This window comes from Maniola hyperantus, chromosome 3 (genome assembly GCF_902806685.2).
Source record: "Maniola hyperantus chromosome 3, iAphHyp1.2, whole genome shotgun sequence".
NCBI lineage: Eukaryota > Metazoa > Arthropoda > Insecta > Lepidoptera > Nymphalidae > Maniola > Maniola hyperantus.
In genome coordinates this window covers 12,502,099-12,519,060 of record NC_048538.1, presented here as the reverse complement: position 1 = coordinate 12,519,060, position 16,962 = coordinate 12,502,099, and the positions used below count along the sequence as shown (strand labels likewise).

The window sequence follows — 16,962 nt, the reverse complement described above, 5'->3', positions numbered from 1 at the left end:
AAAACTTTTTTGTCATCCGCAAACATTAAGTATTGCGCATGGTGGAAGCAGCTTCCAATGTCAAATATATAGGCGTTATATAAAAGGGGGCCTAGAATGGACCCTTGAGGTACTCCTGAGGGTATAGTCACGAAGTCACTTCTAGCACTACCCAAGACAACTGCTTGCATATGGTTTTTAATGTATGAAGTGAACCACCGGAGCAAGCTCCCATTTATGGAAATCTTCCTGGGAGATCTTTGTTTAGTAAGCAACTAACGAGCTTTCTAAGATAACATCTGAATTCCATATCTACAATCGCAAGTACTCGTAGATAATAATGTTATATCTTACCTAATTACTATAATTTTATGTTCCCGGAAACAACACAATAAAATCATATTATTTGGTTTCATCATATTACTCTGGATATACACGATTAAGTTTACTGTCAAGTTTGCCCAATGCACACTGATAGTCATACACCATCAAGTTTACTGTCAAGTTTGCTATGCACACTGAAAGTCATACACCGTCAAGATTACCATGCACAGTGCACACTGATAGTCTTACACCGTCAAGTTGACTGGACGCCGCTTCAAGTCCGCTGCAAACTTGACAGTAAATTTGATCGTGTGTTGCCAGCGAAAGTTCATTCAGTGCTAGCAGAGTGAACTAGAGTGAGGGAACTCTCGGTTTAATCCTAAATCGATTATTTGTTAGATATTAGGCTATGGTGACGTGAAATCAGAAAAATAGGGCTACTTTAGGGCTACCTGTGTCAAATGTACTAACATTTGACGCCTGCCAGTGACGTTGAAACCTACAGTGTAAAAAAATGAATAAAAAGGCCGAAATTTTATTAAGTCACTTTATTGAAACCACAAAGATGACAAAAATAAACCTCATCTATGGACAAATATATACGGGCAATAAAACGAGTATACCTATACATAGTAGCTATGTAAAAAAGATTTAATTAAACACTGATATTTTCTCCCAAATACAATTTTATACATCATATTTAAAAAACTGACATAATAATGTTTTCGATTCAAAAAAAATATTTTGTAATAACTGTACACAAACGATGATTTCACATAAAAATCCTTTTTCGATAGGTCAACATTATTCATACTCTTCATAATTTATCTTCATTTTAATATAATTGCAAACAATAAGCCACTTGATATAAACTTATTTATTTAAACAGATTTATCGTGAAAAATATATAGTGCAAAAATTTTGCGACTACACTCGCCCTAATATTTGCTCTGTTTGATATCCTAAATGTGATGTCAAAAGTACGAGTTTAGTCCTATGATATGGCAGTTGAATCATAGCAAAAATGGCGAGTGCATTCTCAATGCATTATATTTTGAGTGAATTTTAAAAAACACTAATTATTATTAATATTCACTATTGTACATGGCGCATAACAAGTAATCCAATCAAAACACGCCTACGCATTGTACAATAAGTGTACTTTTTGTACAATGCGCAGGCCGCGTATTTCGATTAGACGAGATTTCTATATTTAATCTTTAGTCTATGACATGCGCAAACTTCAGATTGGACTACTTATTTTGCGCACACTGTACGACGACCTTTCGATGTTCTATTTCACGACGACCGCTCAAACTTGGTTGTAGTAGTGAGTGTAGTTATAAGCGTTAACCCATTTGTGTGCGTAACGTAAACCATGTTGCGGTTGAAACCATAGAGTAAAGGAGAGTTGCCCTAATGTTCAATATAAAGTACCTAGTTGATTGGAAATACGCTCTTCTAGCTTAGCTAAATTTTTATAAGAAAGAGACACTAATACGTTTTTAACATCCATACTAATATTATAAATGCGAAAGTGTGTCTGTCTGTCTGTCTGCTAGCTTTTCACGGCTCAACCGTTCAACCGATTTTAACGAAATTTGGTACATTAGGTAGCTTGCAATCCAGGGAAGGACATAGGCTACTTTTTATCCCGGAAAATTTAAGAGTTACCACAGGATTTTAAAAACCTAAATCCACGCGTACGAAGTCGCGGGCATCATCTAGTATATAATAAAGCGAGCCGAACTTTACCGAAATCAGCCATTTTGTATGCAGCGAACAATGGGTAAATTAGTACATTTGCGTGCTGTGCGTGTAGGTAAGGCTAGGTAAAATCGTAGGTATTTCATGTCTACTTGTTTTCTATATGCCTATGGTCGAAACTGAGCGCCACGCACACTATAACAGTGTGTATATATGTACTCACACAAACATAGCCAAACGGTGTTCGTGAAATAGAACATCTTTATGTGTGAAAATAGAAATATCATACATACATAATTTAAACAGAGTGGTGTATAATATTTGTATTAAAATTCAGATTTCATTATCTGATGAACAGCTATTTGGATATAAGTTTTACAATATAATGAGGCGTATTAAAAGCATTTAGGATAAAATAGACTCGTATTATGTACATAAAACCGATTGATATTCAAAGACAGAAAGTGTTGCTTATACATAATTTTGTCTAAGGTTATATTAACAGAATTTGGCACGGTTTGTCATTAAAATATTAAAATTCAAAACTGATGTTTAAGTTTTCGAAGGTAAAATTACTTTGGTATAATAAGCGATATTATATTCGTCGGTACTGCTAGATCAATCCTTGTTTAAAAACAGCCATAGTTAAATATTTTTTTTTAATAATGTATATATTTTTATGCGTCGAGTCAGTCCAATTGGCTGAACAATTTGTGCTTTTCTAGTACAGATTAATTCGGACATAGAAAGTAAAAAGTCCAATTATTTAGGCCACTTTAAAGAACTTCAAAAATAACCATAGATGAGGATATACACCTTTAGTGGTCAAATTAGTTTGTATAAAATATACATTTGAAATTGCTATGAAATAATCAGTACATTTTAATAGAACTTAATTAATCCTTTCCTCTTTTTCAAACCTATCAAATTCCTAATTAGCTTTCAATTAAGTAAATATTTACACTAAAATGAAATAAAATTACAACTAAACTCAAGTCCTAAGTAAACTATATCATAATATTATAGACCTCATGTCATACAAACATAAACACTATAACACTATAGTGACTGATACTGACTATTTTTAAAATTTTGGCCCGATTCCAATATTCAATAAAACATAGAAAAGATAAAATATCGTTTCACTTAATTACCGAAGCTTTATAATGATAATAGTAACTAATCCTATTCACTGTTTCCGTACCAGCTCTGAGAAAGCCATTAAACATATTGTGAATGAAAAAACAAAGTTCTTAACAATAATCATTAAAATGGATTGAAAAAAATAAATAACAAAATACATGAGCAAAGACCTAACATAGTAATTAAGATGGATCATTAAAACTCTATCTGCCCAATGGCAACCAAGGAATGACAACGTATAGTAAAGGATACTTCAGTACCGTCGCGTCACGTATAGTCCGCGACGGCAATCGGGGTATGCACCCGCACGTCACCCGCACCGGGTTAGCGCGGGGGGTGTGCGAGGCGTTTCCTCCCCGATTGTCATCTCAACCTGTCGCGTACTATACTGCACTCGCGAGAATCACTGGCAATCGTATTTACAATAATTAGAAATGACACTTAATATCACGTAAGTCTCGCCACCACAGAAATCTATAAACGAAATAGAAATGTTATCTGCTGTATTACAGTATCCGGCAGGAAATATTGTAAGACAGAGATAGCGGTTTCGTAGAGCGTTATCTCCGTCGTTGAGACCGACAAAAGTCAGTGACAGAGACAACAAAGCGAAATCTCATTCTAAAGATCGATCATTCTAAAGGAGAATATTTCCTTCCGAGACTGTGTTGTCGATTGCCGAAAATGTGTACAATTGAATCAGCCACAATCTTACGCTCTTATAACACTTCTATTTCTATTATGATTTCTGTACTCGGCCCTACAAGGAAACCTCCATTTAAGTCACAGTCAATGTCCCTCCCTATGATTGAACTTAGAGCAGGTCCGATTGCAACTTGAAGCAATCAGTGCATCATTTCAATGTGCCGTTGCAAGCTCTTTTTGTTCATATAAAATCGGTCACACATGGCACAAGGGAAGAACACTTTCTCGTTGTCCGAGTGCCTGGCCCGAGTGTGGGAGGACAGGTCGAGGGCGCGTGCGAAGTACACTTTGCAAATGTTGCAGAAGAATTTAGTTGGCGTGGCGTGCATCGAGCGGTGCGCGATCAGGTCGCGCGGAGTGGCCACGCCGTCCCCGCACTGCCCGCACGTGAACTCCCCAGGCTGCGGCATCGTCGTGCTGCCGTCGTCGTCGTCCGAATCGCCGCCGGAGTCCTCGGCGTGATGCAAGGCCTTGTGCTTACTCAAATCCTTCACACTATCGAACTGAGAGCCGCAAACGTCACACGCGTGTCCGTCATCCTCCATTTGAGCTAAACTAGACGTCCCTTCCCCTCCTTCGTAATGTTTCTTCATATGCACGATAAGCGTAGATTTTCGAGTGAAGCTCTTATCGCAAACTGGACAGAACACAGAGTTAGGTTGGTGCACCTCATCCATGTGACGTTGGTATGCAGCTCGCTTGGTAAACTCCTTGTCGCAAATGTTACAGTACCTATCTTCGGGCCCACTGGACAAGTTATTCTGGTGTTCCATTTCGATAGAATCATCGGACCGTAACTTTTTATTCGGGTTAACCACTGTCACCTCCACTTCCGGGGGTAACCTCCTCTTTGGCACGCTGGTAGTCGGCGTCGGTTGCGACGCGCGTGTCGGTATAGGTTCAGTAACCTCGTGTTTACTTATTTTCGTCGTGACTTTATTCTGAGGCATCCAAAGTCCCGTGTTATTCGCGGCCGCCTTACCGTCGGGAGACCTCAGATGCCAGCCGCGGTGGCTCTTCAAAGCGGCGATCGAAGTGTAGCTCTTGTGACATATTTCGCAGTCGAAGGTTTGCGGCTGCGATGTTATCTGATTGATACACTGATGATTTTGCAAAGCCAATAACCCTACGAACTGTTTGCCACAAGTATCACAAGGATATCGCGCTTGAAACTCAGCACCGGGGTCGACCAGATCTTGTTCTGCGTCGTAGTCTGGCTCCGCCTCTTGTACGACCTCTTGAGCCTTACTCGTTCCTTGGTTGGCGTCATAACCCAACAATTCACGAGCATGCGCCGATTTCAAATGCTCATAAAGTTCTAACGTCGAGCTGAGTGGTTTTCCACAAATTTTGCACATCTGTACGGAGGATTTATGAATGTTTTTTCTATGACGGTAGTAAGATTTCTTATCGGCAAATGAGATTTTGCATATTGTGCAACTCGATCTGCCTTCAGACGATGTTGGTGCCGGCTGGCCCTCAGAGCCATTTGCGCTGGAACCATATGCGATTCCATGTTTTGCTCTCTTGTGCTTCCACAAACTCGTTCTAAGCGGGAAGCGCTTGTAACATAAGTCACAGGAGTATGGCAGCGCATCTTGTGATGTCTGTTGCATATTATTGGAAATGTTTGTAAAGTTGAAACTATTGAACTGCGGAGTCGACAGGATTGCGCCGTTTTCGTCCACATTGTAATCGTCTTCCTCGGTAGATGCGTGCATAGTATTCTCCTCGCTATCGACTCTGTCATTGAGAATATCTGCATGCAACACCTTCTTATGCTTCCATATGTTTTTCTTGTGCATGAATCCTTTTCCGCAAATGTCACAGCAGTAAGGGGCGTTCGGCACGAATGGGCTGAATCCTGGTTGCATTGAAAATTGCTTGATGGGCTTTCCTATTATCTGAGGTGGAAAGCTCTTCGGTTCGCCAGGTTTCCTATTAGTCGTGGGCACTTTAGCATGAATACGCATATGATTAGAAAACGCCTGACGACTCTTGAACGATCGTACGCATATATCGCAGTAAAATTCGTTATCTGAATTTCTAGCACTGGAGTGGGCCTGTTGGATGTGTTCTGAGAGTTTCTGTGGAGAGCTGTACGAGTTGGAACAAATACTGCATGGATAGAATTTAACTCGGAGATGTGTATTTTTGTGTTCGGCGAGTTCTGACGGACGTAAGAACTTTTTCTCGCACTGGTCACAGTGGTGAGCGATCTGGTTGTGTTCCGCGACTTGGTGGTCGGTCCACGCGTCGACGGTCTCGAAGATGGCGTTACACTCCGTGCACGAGTAGTGGTACTCCTCGGCCTCCTCCTTCACGAGCGACATGTCGGGCTCGGTCATTCCCAGCATTCGGTTGGAGTGCTCCATGTAAATGTGTTTGTTAATTTCGGACGCTTGTTCGAATTTGGCATCGCAATGTTGACAGTGATGAGGTTTCTCATCGTCGTGTATCGCTCTCAAATGTTTCACCAAATTAGGATAGCTGCTGTTCTTCTTTCCACATATGGGACAGTCCGTCGGCCTGCCGTCGACGCACTTGCTCTGACTGTCCGGGTCGAAGTGGCCCACGTGGACGGCTACGGCGTGTTCGTTAAATTCGTGCGTCGACGAGAATTTCTCAGAACATAAATCACATGCAATGTAAACAGTACAATCTCCGTTGCGAATGTGCTTTTTACCGATACTTTTTTCTTTGAATCGTAACCCGCAATGAACGCAGGAATGAGGGACTCGAGATTGGCCATCTTCATGAACATCTAGAACATGCTTCATTATAAATTGCTTCAATTGGAATTTGGCTGGACACAATTTGCACGCATAAGATCTTGCATTGAGAATGTCTTTATATTGAACCTTCACGTCTTTTGGTTCTTCATCATCTTCCACTACCATATCATCGGGGATGCCTTTTTCATCGTAAATTATTTTCCACAGATTGGTGCAAGTGTTAGCTCTCATGTGGCTGAGTAAAGCTCCGATGTGAGTGAATGTAACCACACAATTATAGCATGTATGTTTAGGAACTTTATGTCCATTTTTCTGTAAATGTTGTATTACCGCTTTTCTACGCGGATGTTCTTTGTTACAACAGAGACAAAGCTTGGTATTGATTTGTTCAATAATATCACGATATTGCAAAATGAAATCTCTTTGTGATTTTGTAACATACACTTTATTTGGATCTAACTCTTTTACTGTTGGTTCATCACCATCAACAGTGTCATTGGGATCGACTGTTTCGTCGAGGTCTTCTTCCTCATTACCTTCACTGTTGTAAGAGTTGTTTTGTAAATCCTCATTAATTTCGACCACAGGAGCAATGCTCATCGGAGGCAAATCTTCGTCATCTTCATTGTCTTCGTTATTTGCATCTTGGTCTTTATTTTCCTTTTCGCCGTTATCTTCGTCGTGTTCATCTTTAGCGGTTGCATCGAGCTCTGCATTAATATTATTCTCGATACTCATATTATCTTGACTATCCATATTATCTTCCATACGTTCTTTTTCATGATCGCCTTCGTCATTATTATCGTCTTCTTGTGCTAGTTCTTCAGGATCAATTCCGATGTGATTCTCTTCTATATCAATATTGTTTTCTTGCTTCTGGGCGATTTCTATTTCATTATCAGATTCCATGTCAACAGTGTCATAATTCTGTTCTTGATTATTGTCATCTTCCATCTCATCATCTTCATGGGGTTGATCAATAAAGCCACCTGGCTCTGATAGAATTGTCTCCACTTGAAAAGATGCTATTTCTGGTTCGGAGATCAATGTCTCGGGACTTTCTGGACCAGAGTTTATTATTTCAGGTTCAGACACTAAAATTTCAGGCTTCGATGTAAGTAAAGTTTTCAATATTTGTGGTTCCTTTTTCTTTATTTGCAGGTCTTTTAAAGCTTTGATGCGAAGGGGGTATGGTAAATTGTTCTGCTGAGTTTTAGGGGTTCTAATTGGAATAGGTTTTGGTGGTGCAACAACTTTCTGAGGCATCATTTTAGTTGGGACAGGTTTTGGTATGTATTGCATTTTGTGGTTGATTGGATTCGGCATCAATCGTGCTTTAGGATTGAAAGGATTAGGCCTAAATTTGGGTAGCATATGACTGTATGATGATTTCTTTGCTGTAGTTTTGTTAGTGTATCTGTCGAAACCGTGTGCACCCAGTTCATGTCTGCGTGCATTGTGTGAGTATCTGTAGGAGCGGCCGCAAACGAGACAGTCCTTAGAGGCGATCTGTTGAATACCTTGACGAGCGTGAAGTGTCTCCCCAGTTGGGCGCATGACGGTGATAGAAACTTCAGGCATTTGAGGCACATTTTTATAAGACTGCTGCTCGGTCATCTCTTCGCGTTCTTCTTCCTCTTCATAATCCTCGTCCTTTTCACTATCCATGCCCTGAAATTATATACGACATGAAACCTCGACGGCCTTAGAGTTCCGAAATTTCGATCAGAATAAAGAATTACAGATCCATGAATGTATATGTTACATCTTTAGAAATTCAACTCAGACAATATCTAAATTGTAAATTCGTTCGTTGTTATGATAAATGTATTATTATTACCAATCTTGAACGGATTCAATGATTACTTTATACAAAAACTTTATTCTTAAAATATAATATTAGGATGTAGGTAAAATTAATGTTTGTGTGCATACTTTGCATTCGCGCATTGTTCATCCGATTGAGTTGAAGCTGTCTAGTTGTTACTTGCACTTGCGTGAAAGTTATCATCATACTTATAGGTAGTGCAATAAAAATTAAAGAGACATTGCAGTGCATGCTGGGTAGTAGTATATTCAGTTTTTAAAACTATGCTTTATATTATAGAATCTACTCGTGGAATCTACTTTAATGTCACACTTACTTTTATTTTATACTAATGTTGTTGAAAAAAAAAGTTTCAGTACAAAATATTATGTTCTTTATTCAAAGAATAAACTATACTTTAACAATGAATAAAAGATATACATTTTACTATTTTAAATTACCCATCACTCCTAAATACCAATGATTTATAACAATGCAATATAATATTTCACTTATATTAATATGATTTCACTTTAACTCTAAAAATAGCAATTGCACATAATTGGAAAACGAATTAATTGATTAATTTGCTTATACTATTTAAATATTTTAAAGATAAATAATTTTTAAGGAGCTACACAAATCGTACACAGATTGACAGTATGCTCCTTGCAAATGAATGTTCCACATTTAATGCAAAACTGTTTTGTTCTCCGATCTCTCTTGAAACTCGACTTGAAACAAATTTTGCATCGACGTCGATTTTTATAAAAAGGTGCTGCATGCTCGGGTAGTGAAAACTTCGGTCTTTTAAAATTGACGTCAATAACAGGTGTATACATAATGTTTTCCTTAGTCCCCATTAAACTTAACGCCAACTCTCTTATAAACAAACGGCGTTGCAATACGTGGGACTGGTCGTGCGCACTCCATATGACTTGAGCATTGACAGAACCAATGTTCAACAGCATGAAGAATAACGAAAGAGTCCAGTCGTTTGTGTGCTGCATTGTAGTATAGTAATGCATCAAAACATCAACGACTTGTACAGAAGAATGATACTTTTTATAAAAAGAAACCACTGATGTATGGCTGCTGTTCCCTTTCTTATAAAACTTAGGATCGTTAGTTAGGACATTGACAACTTTCGCACTCTGATTCACATAGGAACTTAAAGTCTTATCTTGGTCCATAAATCCACTTATAAAAGTCTTCTTTTTTCTATATTGTGATAAGAAAAGTGGTGGTATGTTCTCATCGTTTGGATGAAGAGCTCCTATTGTAAACAGGTTATAATCATTTTTTAATCGATTAATCAATGAATCCGATGTAAACCAGCTGTCCATGATGATCGTTCTTCCCGTCCCTGCCAAGTGTTGCACCAACTTTGCAGCTATTTCATCGCAACCGAAATACGGGTCAGTTATAACATCGAGATTTGTGACGTAAAAAGTTACCGGATCTATTAGAAGCATCAACTTAATGCCATTTTTTAAACTTTTTTTCTTGATGTTATAACGGAACGGACAAGGGCCGTGAATTGGTAATATTATTTCATCAATGACAACCATGTTGCTCACTTCTTTGGAAGTTCTGCAGTTGAGCGCGAATATTTCAAACACTTTTCGCAAACGTTTCATCACATCAAACTGGACAATGCTATCATCCTCACAATCAAAGCTCATATTTTCGAGAAGAAACTTATATCTATCATACGTCATGGCATTTCTTACGCAAATAGCTCCGTACTCCTCGTGCCAGAGTTCACTGATCTTTTGATGTGTAGGTCGCATAATGCCATGATAATACAATATTCCGATCAATGTTCTAATCTCGGTAAGATTTGTGGGTTTTGGCTTTTTAGTACTCATGTCTATCCTTTCATTTGTGGAAGCTACTATGAGGTCTAGCAAGTCATCAGTGAAAAGCATTTGCCAGGCACTTCTCGGTTGAGTACAATGCTTGTTGGATACAAAGCTTCGCTTGCTTAGTTTGGAAACCTCTTTGATTCTAGCAACTGTATCCTCCGGAGTTAGTTTGGGTTTTTTCAATATAACTTTCCTGTTCTTACACAAGTACCCATTCTTGTAATCCACATAGTCGTCGGCCACTGATTCATACGAGAGATCTACCTCAGTCTCAGAGTCATGGTCTGATTGATGTACGACATCACATTCTTCTATAGATTGCAGAGAGTCAATAACTTCGTCTTCTTGGACCATGTCCAATATAGCATGTACACGTTGCCAGTCCATTCTTGGATCTATATATTTCTGTGGACCAAATTAATTCAATTGAACCATTCTCACACTAGTGTCCTATTTATTTTGCACACTGAAGTAAAAGTATCGATAAAACAGAGTTGAAGTGTCATATTAAACATTGGAATAGCATATCAGTACATTAAAAGTGTGTCTCATTCAGTGATAAGAACATAGGGTACTTAATCTTTACCTTATCACTTCTTGGTGTAAGTCCCAGCGAAGCCAAAATCGGGGGACCCTCTGGCTGCAATTTATTTGATGGGCCAGCATTCTGGAATTCATACCAAAATATATTATGAGAATTATATTTAACAAAACTAAGTAAGTTTATCAAGATTTTCTCAAAAAAACTTTTCTGTCCTTGCTAGGAAATTAGGAATATTTTTTATATTAAAATCTAAATAATATTTTAAAGGATGAATAATTGTTCTAAATAAAATATTGTAAAAGAACAGACAGATTTATTATTCAGTTAGTTATTATGCCAGCATGATGACATGGCATCTGCTGTAAATGTCCTTGACACTAAAACAAGTCTCAACTTCATCAAAACAATTTCATACTTAGTTATCAATGTGCAACTGTGTTCACAAAGTTTGATAAAGTATTAAAGTTGAAATTGCCAGATACACACCTCACTGTCTGGGTATGATCCATCAATGACCACTCCATCATCATAGGCTTCATCAAATAGAGGCTCACTTTTTATATTTAACTGAAAAAACATAATAAGCATGTTATTGGTATCATAGACAGTTGACAGCTAACAACACTAAACCCATTCCAGAAAAAACAAAGACCCACCTCTTCAAGTTGGCTGCTTTCCTTGTTAGTCAGAGACTGTAATTTGTTTTGGCTCCTATCACACACAGCCTTAAATATATGCCAGTTGTTGACATTATCCATGCATTTCCTGCAGACATTGGTTGGCAGAATGTCATTTTCGCTTATCTGAAAAAATAATGGGCGACAATCATCGTACTGAGGAGGAAAACGCGCGCATTCCATTGCCTATCTACACATGGGCCGAAACCGCGCCTCATGTGTAGATACGCGAGGAGAAACTAAGTAGGTAGGCGTAGGTATGTCCGCGCGACGCAGAGCGACAGCTTCTCGACTCTCGCCCGTAAGTAGGAACGAGTCGAGAGCCGAGTGGCAACCAGCCGCCAGCGACGAGAGAGCCCCTCGAGGGTTACCGCTCGATATAGGCACGCACACATCGACATTCACGCCGACACCGACGCTCGCTCGAGGGACGAGCTGCACTGCCCTGGTCGTCCGATAAATCAATACGCTCGCTGCCCAACGCCATGCCCGGCTAGCGATGCCTAGACCCCCGCCTCGCCAAACCCCGGCGATTATGTGAAAAGCTGGCCCTCATCACGCGAGCTGCCCCGGGCCGGCTGCACGGAATGCGACGCGACACGGCCACGAGTCGAGCGATAGCTGTGGAGCATTACAAAATGGTGGACGTTCTTACGACATCTTCACCTAGACGCAGCGTTGCCTGTCATTATGCGAACTGAGCCGGATGACGAGTTCTCACGTACACCAAGGGTCTACTTTCACCAGAAACTTCTTTCCTACGCTTATTTTATGCACTACGTACCTGCACTGACACGCAGTCTTTTATTTTCGAAGCGAGGACAGGAGGATCCGAGTCATCCGAACTGGTGGTAGGAAATATCGGTAGTAATTCGCATCGAGATGACAAGCACAGTCTACAAACACGGTCATAATTCACATTCATTGTAAATAAACAAAACTTTTAATGCATTAACACCTTTTAAAACACTTAAAACTCGGACGCCATGTCACCACGACCACTTGAACACAAAGCACTGCATATCGTTCTTGCTTGAGCACGATAGCGGCTGATGATGAGCAGAAGTCGATGTTCGGTCGGAATAGCTGGGTCGGCTCGCGACCACCTGTCGTTCTGCGCATGTGCGCGTAATCTGGCGTCAGGCGTACCAACATCGAGGCATCGAAATGGAACAATTTGCAGGGGTCAGAAACCCAAAAAATTTATATTAAGTAGACCAAAGTTTTTGTTTTCTTCTAATAGTCTTAGCTATCATTAATTTGCTCAAAACTAAGTTTCATTGGATTTGGAAATTCGTTGTATCCATAAAATTTATTATAATTTACAGTAAGTTAATTTTACAGTAAAAAGGCCCACAATATACCTAACAATGACGAATGATCAATGACCATCAACATCTTTGAATCCTATGTCCTTCCTTCGGGGCAGAGAGCGCAAATTTATCGTCTCTTTTCCAAGACGATTTATAGGGTTTGAAGGCCTTTTTGTTAGGGACGCTTATTTTGAAATACCTACCTACCTAATTTTATGTTACCGCTAATAAAATATGACGTTCATAGTTAATTAATATGATTTACATAATACGAGTAACTATAAAAGTTTTGATTGCTAAGTTAACTCCATATAAGAAAAAGTTTTACCGGAAAAACAAAATCCACTCTACTAATAATCCATACTAATCCATATCCATACTATCCATACTAATATTATACATCCAAAAGTGTGTCTGTCTGTCTGTTTGTCTGCTAGCCTTTCACGGCCCATCCGTTTAACCAGTCTTGATGAAATTTGGTATGGAGATAGCTTGCATACCGGGGAAGGTACATAGACTACTTTTATCCCAGAAAATGAAAGAGTTCCCACGGGATTTTTTAAAACCTTAATCCACGCAGACGAAGTCGCGAACATCATCTAGTATTACAATATTTCACGCAGAATCAAAGGTCTAGATGATGCCTGCGATTTGGTCCCTGTTACATAAGTTTTTTAAAATCACGTGGGAATTCTTTGATTATTCCGGGATAAACAGTACCATTTCGTTTTTCAAGTTCATGTTCATCTCTGAGATGCAAACTAACTTTGTATGAAATTTCGTCAAAATTGATTGAGCGGCAGGAGCGTGCAATGGTATGAAGGCCATTGGCAATAACAGAAAGACGCTTCGCAATAACATCTTTTACTGCATCAGGGGGGCGCACGACACACAGGAGCGAACATACCAGCCCACGCGCCACGCTGCACCCCGCATTCATCATCTGCATTAGTGTGAGTGCTACATTCGTACACAATATACGAGTGCAAGTAACAATACCTACCGAGCTCACACTCGCATCGTAGGTCAGACGCGACTATTTAACTGCCGGGAACTATAACAGACAGACAGACAAACGGGCAGACTGAAAGACAAACACACTTGGCATTATTAGGATATTATGATTAATTTAATATAAAAATAATATTATATATTATTAATTTACTACATTATTATTGTAAAATATATAAAAAAAATTACAAGTCAAAGATCTAAAATGTTTACATTATCTGAAAATCATCCTCCATCTCTGTCTGTGTACATAAAAAGTACGGCGCCAAATTCAAACTTCGACAAACTTGTCAAACTGTCAGTTGCTATGTTCTATGGCGGGATATTTTGAAATGTAAGAAGTTTTAAAGTTTTTAGGTGCACTTGTTTATTTTTGTTTTCTATTATCGTAAAAGTAGATATTTTTTTCTATAACCTTGATATTGTGTTAATTAAAATAAAATATTGGAAGCTCTTGATAAAAGGCATTAAATAAATAAACAAAAGTCTTAGACAAAAGTATCATTATATTTTGCTGCCAACCTTTTAAACAGAACAAAATAGCTCTACTCGTCGGACTCAGAATATGATATTGATGTTGTCGATGGGTTTCCCAGGTAAGTATGTAACCAAGGCATACCGTACCAATGTTACAGGCAAAACTTGAATTGTTGCGAATGTGAACTCTGCCCGGGAAGACTTCGCCGTCCCCGGCGAATAAAATGGTAATCGGAAAAACTCAACTATTCAGGAGAAATAAAAAACTGATTTTTGACAATTGTTCGCAAAGCAATAGACTCAGAATAGAGATAGATGGCTCAAATGAGAGCTAATTTTTTTAGCTTTCGTTATGTTTTGGTAAATTTTAATTAGATTTAATATTATTAAAGATATTTCAAATTTAAGAAATTAATAAAATTATCATGTTGTCTAAATTTACTAATGTACACTTACCATTTTATTCGCGTAACATTGTTGAGACAGTAAATATTGCTACATTGCTTTACAATTATATTCTATGCATACTCGGAACCAAAATAATGAAAATAATGATAGCTTGCCATTTTATTCTGGTTCATATTGAATATGTTTTGTTTAGTATTACATCCTTATACGTTTATTCCGGTTTAGTCAATAAAACAAAATTATGGTAACTAGCTATTGCTTTGTTAAAAATTTAAAACAAAAAAGTTAATCCTCTTGATCTTCCTCATCATAATCATTAGAATTGCAATCAAAACTATCGTCAGTGGTAAAGGTCAGTGATAATAATAACTGGGGATGACTTCTATCCTACAAAGACTCATAAGATCAGCGTGTAAGCTGCCTTGTTTAGTGGCAGAGGTCCTGGGACAACCCTCTACCTCCCATGGCCCCACCAACCTCTCGGTTATATGGACCGAATCGCGGGAGGGCGCCCGTTCGGTACTTGCTCTTGGCATTTCCCGGGGCGCCTTCTTGACTCCCTACAAATTATTATTAGTGGCAGAGGTCCACTGTAAGCTACTGTTTTGGGTTGGAAGTGGCCCAAATTCCACCTTAGTGGCCAAAGTCAACCTCACCTGCCCGTGGTGCACCCTGCCAATTATCTAACGAGGCTCTGGCGCTGCCAGTCCCATTTATGGGTCGCTGTGTTTAATACCGCACGGCGTAATCTCTAAGGTATGTCTGCTTCGTGGTAGGATACTACCTGGCTGAGTCGCCTGGCTAGGGACCACACTCCAGTCGTATCCAGCCGCAAAGCATTCCATGCGTTCCGGCTGCGAGCTGGAGAGACTTTCCCTCTCCCATCTCCCGAATGGTGTAATTACTGTGGCCATTGGTTCCATCGTGGAGATTAATTAATCCTTCTCGTATTCATAGGCGCGATATATTGGCACCCGATGGGAGACCCGATGAAACGGGTGTCTGCTGGCCACGCGTTGGTCCGTAGGGGGTCCGAACCTAGGATTCCCGACCTAGGAGGCTGTCCCGCCGCCGCCGGTCATTTAACGGATTGGGTTGGTGACCCTTCCGTCCCCCGTGCCAGTAACATACTCTACCTACGTAATCGAGAGCGGCTGACTCCATGTCTTTGACCAGGAGACAACCATTGCTGCATTATTCGCTAACCCGGTCACCTAGTATACATACATGATGCCAAAAAGTAGAAGAAAGAATCGTTCTACAGCGGTGCCTCGTTCCACACTCTGTGTGAACTTTTACAACATTAGAGGGTTGCACTCCAACCTAAACGCCGTTCGCCACCACCTTGAAACGGCAAAACCATCTATACTCTTTCTAACTGAAACCCAAATCTCACCCCCGACGATACTTCTTATCTAACCTACCCCGGCTAAAAACTGCAAACTTTTTGCCACGTGCTGGCGTGTATGTGTATATTAGGGGAATATTTGCGGTCAACGCCTCTACAGCCTAGAGGTTGGGGACCTGTCTCTTCTTTGGTTACGCGTGGACTTCGGGGTTAAACCCGAGTCTACGCGTGCCTGTACAGATCCCATAGCGCGGTAACGTAGAGACGGACCGACTCTTTGACCGCGTCAAAATATCGGTGGACTATGTATTGGAGCATATTCCTTCCGCCGAGGTGATGATCCTAGGTAACTTTATTTCCCACCGTGTGGAATGACTACGATCACGTAGGATACTGATTATACCGGGAGGTGTGCGCATAATCTTGTCCTGGCTATCCAATTGGTTACTGTACCAACAAAGATTCCCGATATTGCTGACCACAAACGCTGAACCTCTGTTCTCAATCTTTCCCTCAACACTCACCCTAACGGCTACCAAGTTAGTGTCGATGCTCCACTAGGGACTTTTGGTCACTGCTTGGTACAGACCATCGTGCAGCTTCCATCATCCGTTCGTACGCGTGGTACCGGTAGCCGTAGAGTATGGCACAATAAATCAGCTGACTGGGATGGTCTATCGATCGACCCCGAATTCTACGCCTCATACCTATGAGGGCAGCTTTGTTTTTCTGAAAATGACCCCAACATCTGTGCTGTAGCCGTTGCTTCATTCCCAAATCTTTAACACGTACCGGGAAGCGAGCACGGAAATGGTTTAACGGAACTTGTAAGAGGGCTGCCAACCTTAACCAGTCATGGTGTTCAGCACAATGCAACTACCACCCAAACCCCCGCCAATCTAGAAAAAATAAATAC

General features: G+C 40.0%; 1 protein-coding gene across 1 annotated transcript; it reads right to left on the bottom strand.

The window, feature by feature from the left end:
• Window positions 1-836: 836 nt before the first annotated feature.
• LOC117996203 (zinc finger protein 850-like) lies at window positions 837-12,606 on the bottom strand. The gene is made up of 5 exons (XM_034984234.2): window positions 12,274-12,606; window positions 11,469-11,615; window positions 11,299-11,379; window positions 10,855-10,935; window positions 837-8,264 (listed from the first exon to the last, which is right to left on the bottom strand). Exons 1-5 carry the CDS (start codon window positions 12,412-12,414, stop codon window positions 3,999-4,001), a joined length of 4,716 nt encoding a protein of 1,571 aa, XP_034840125.1. The 5' UTR covers window positions 12,415-12,606; the 3' UTR covers window positions 837-3,998.
• Between the last annotated feature and the right edge of the window lie 4,356 nt (window positions 12,607-16,962).

What these genes read in the sequence shown, in the direction of transcription:
- LOC117996203 (XM_034984234.2), bottom strand. Translation starts at nt 12,414, where the DNA reads ATGAATGTGAATTATGACCGTGTTTGTAGACTGTGCTTGTCATCTCGA. An exon ending in AAGACTGCGTGTCAGTGCAG is followed by an intron (nt 11,616 to 12,273) that starts GTACGTAGTGCA and finishes TTATTTTTTCAG; the next exon opens with ATAAGCGAAAATGACATTCT. An exon ending in GATCATACCCAGACAGTGAG is followed by an intron (nt 10,936 to 11,298) that starts GTGTGTATCTGG and finishes TATGAATTCCAG; the next exon opens with AATGCTGGCCCATCAAATAA.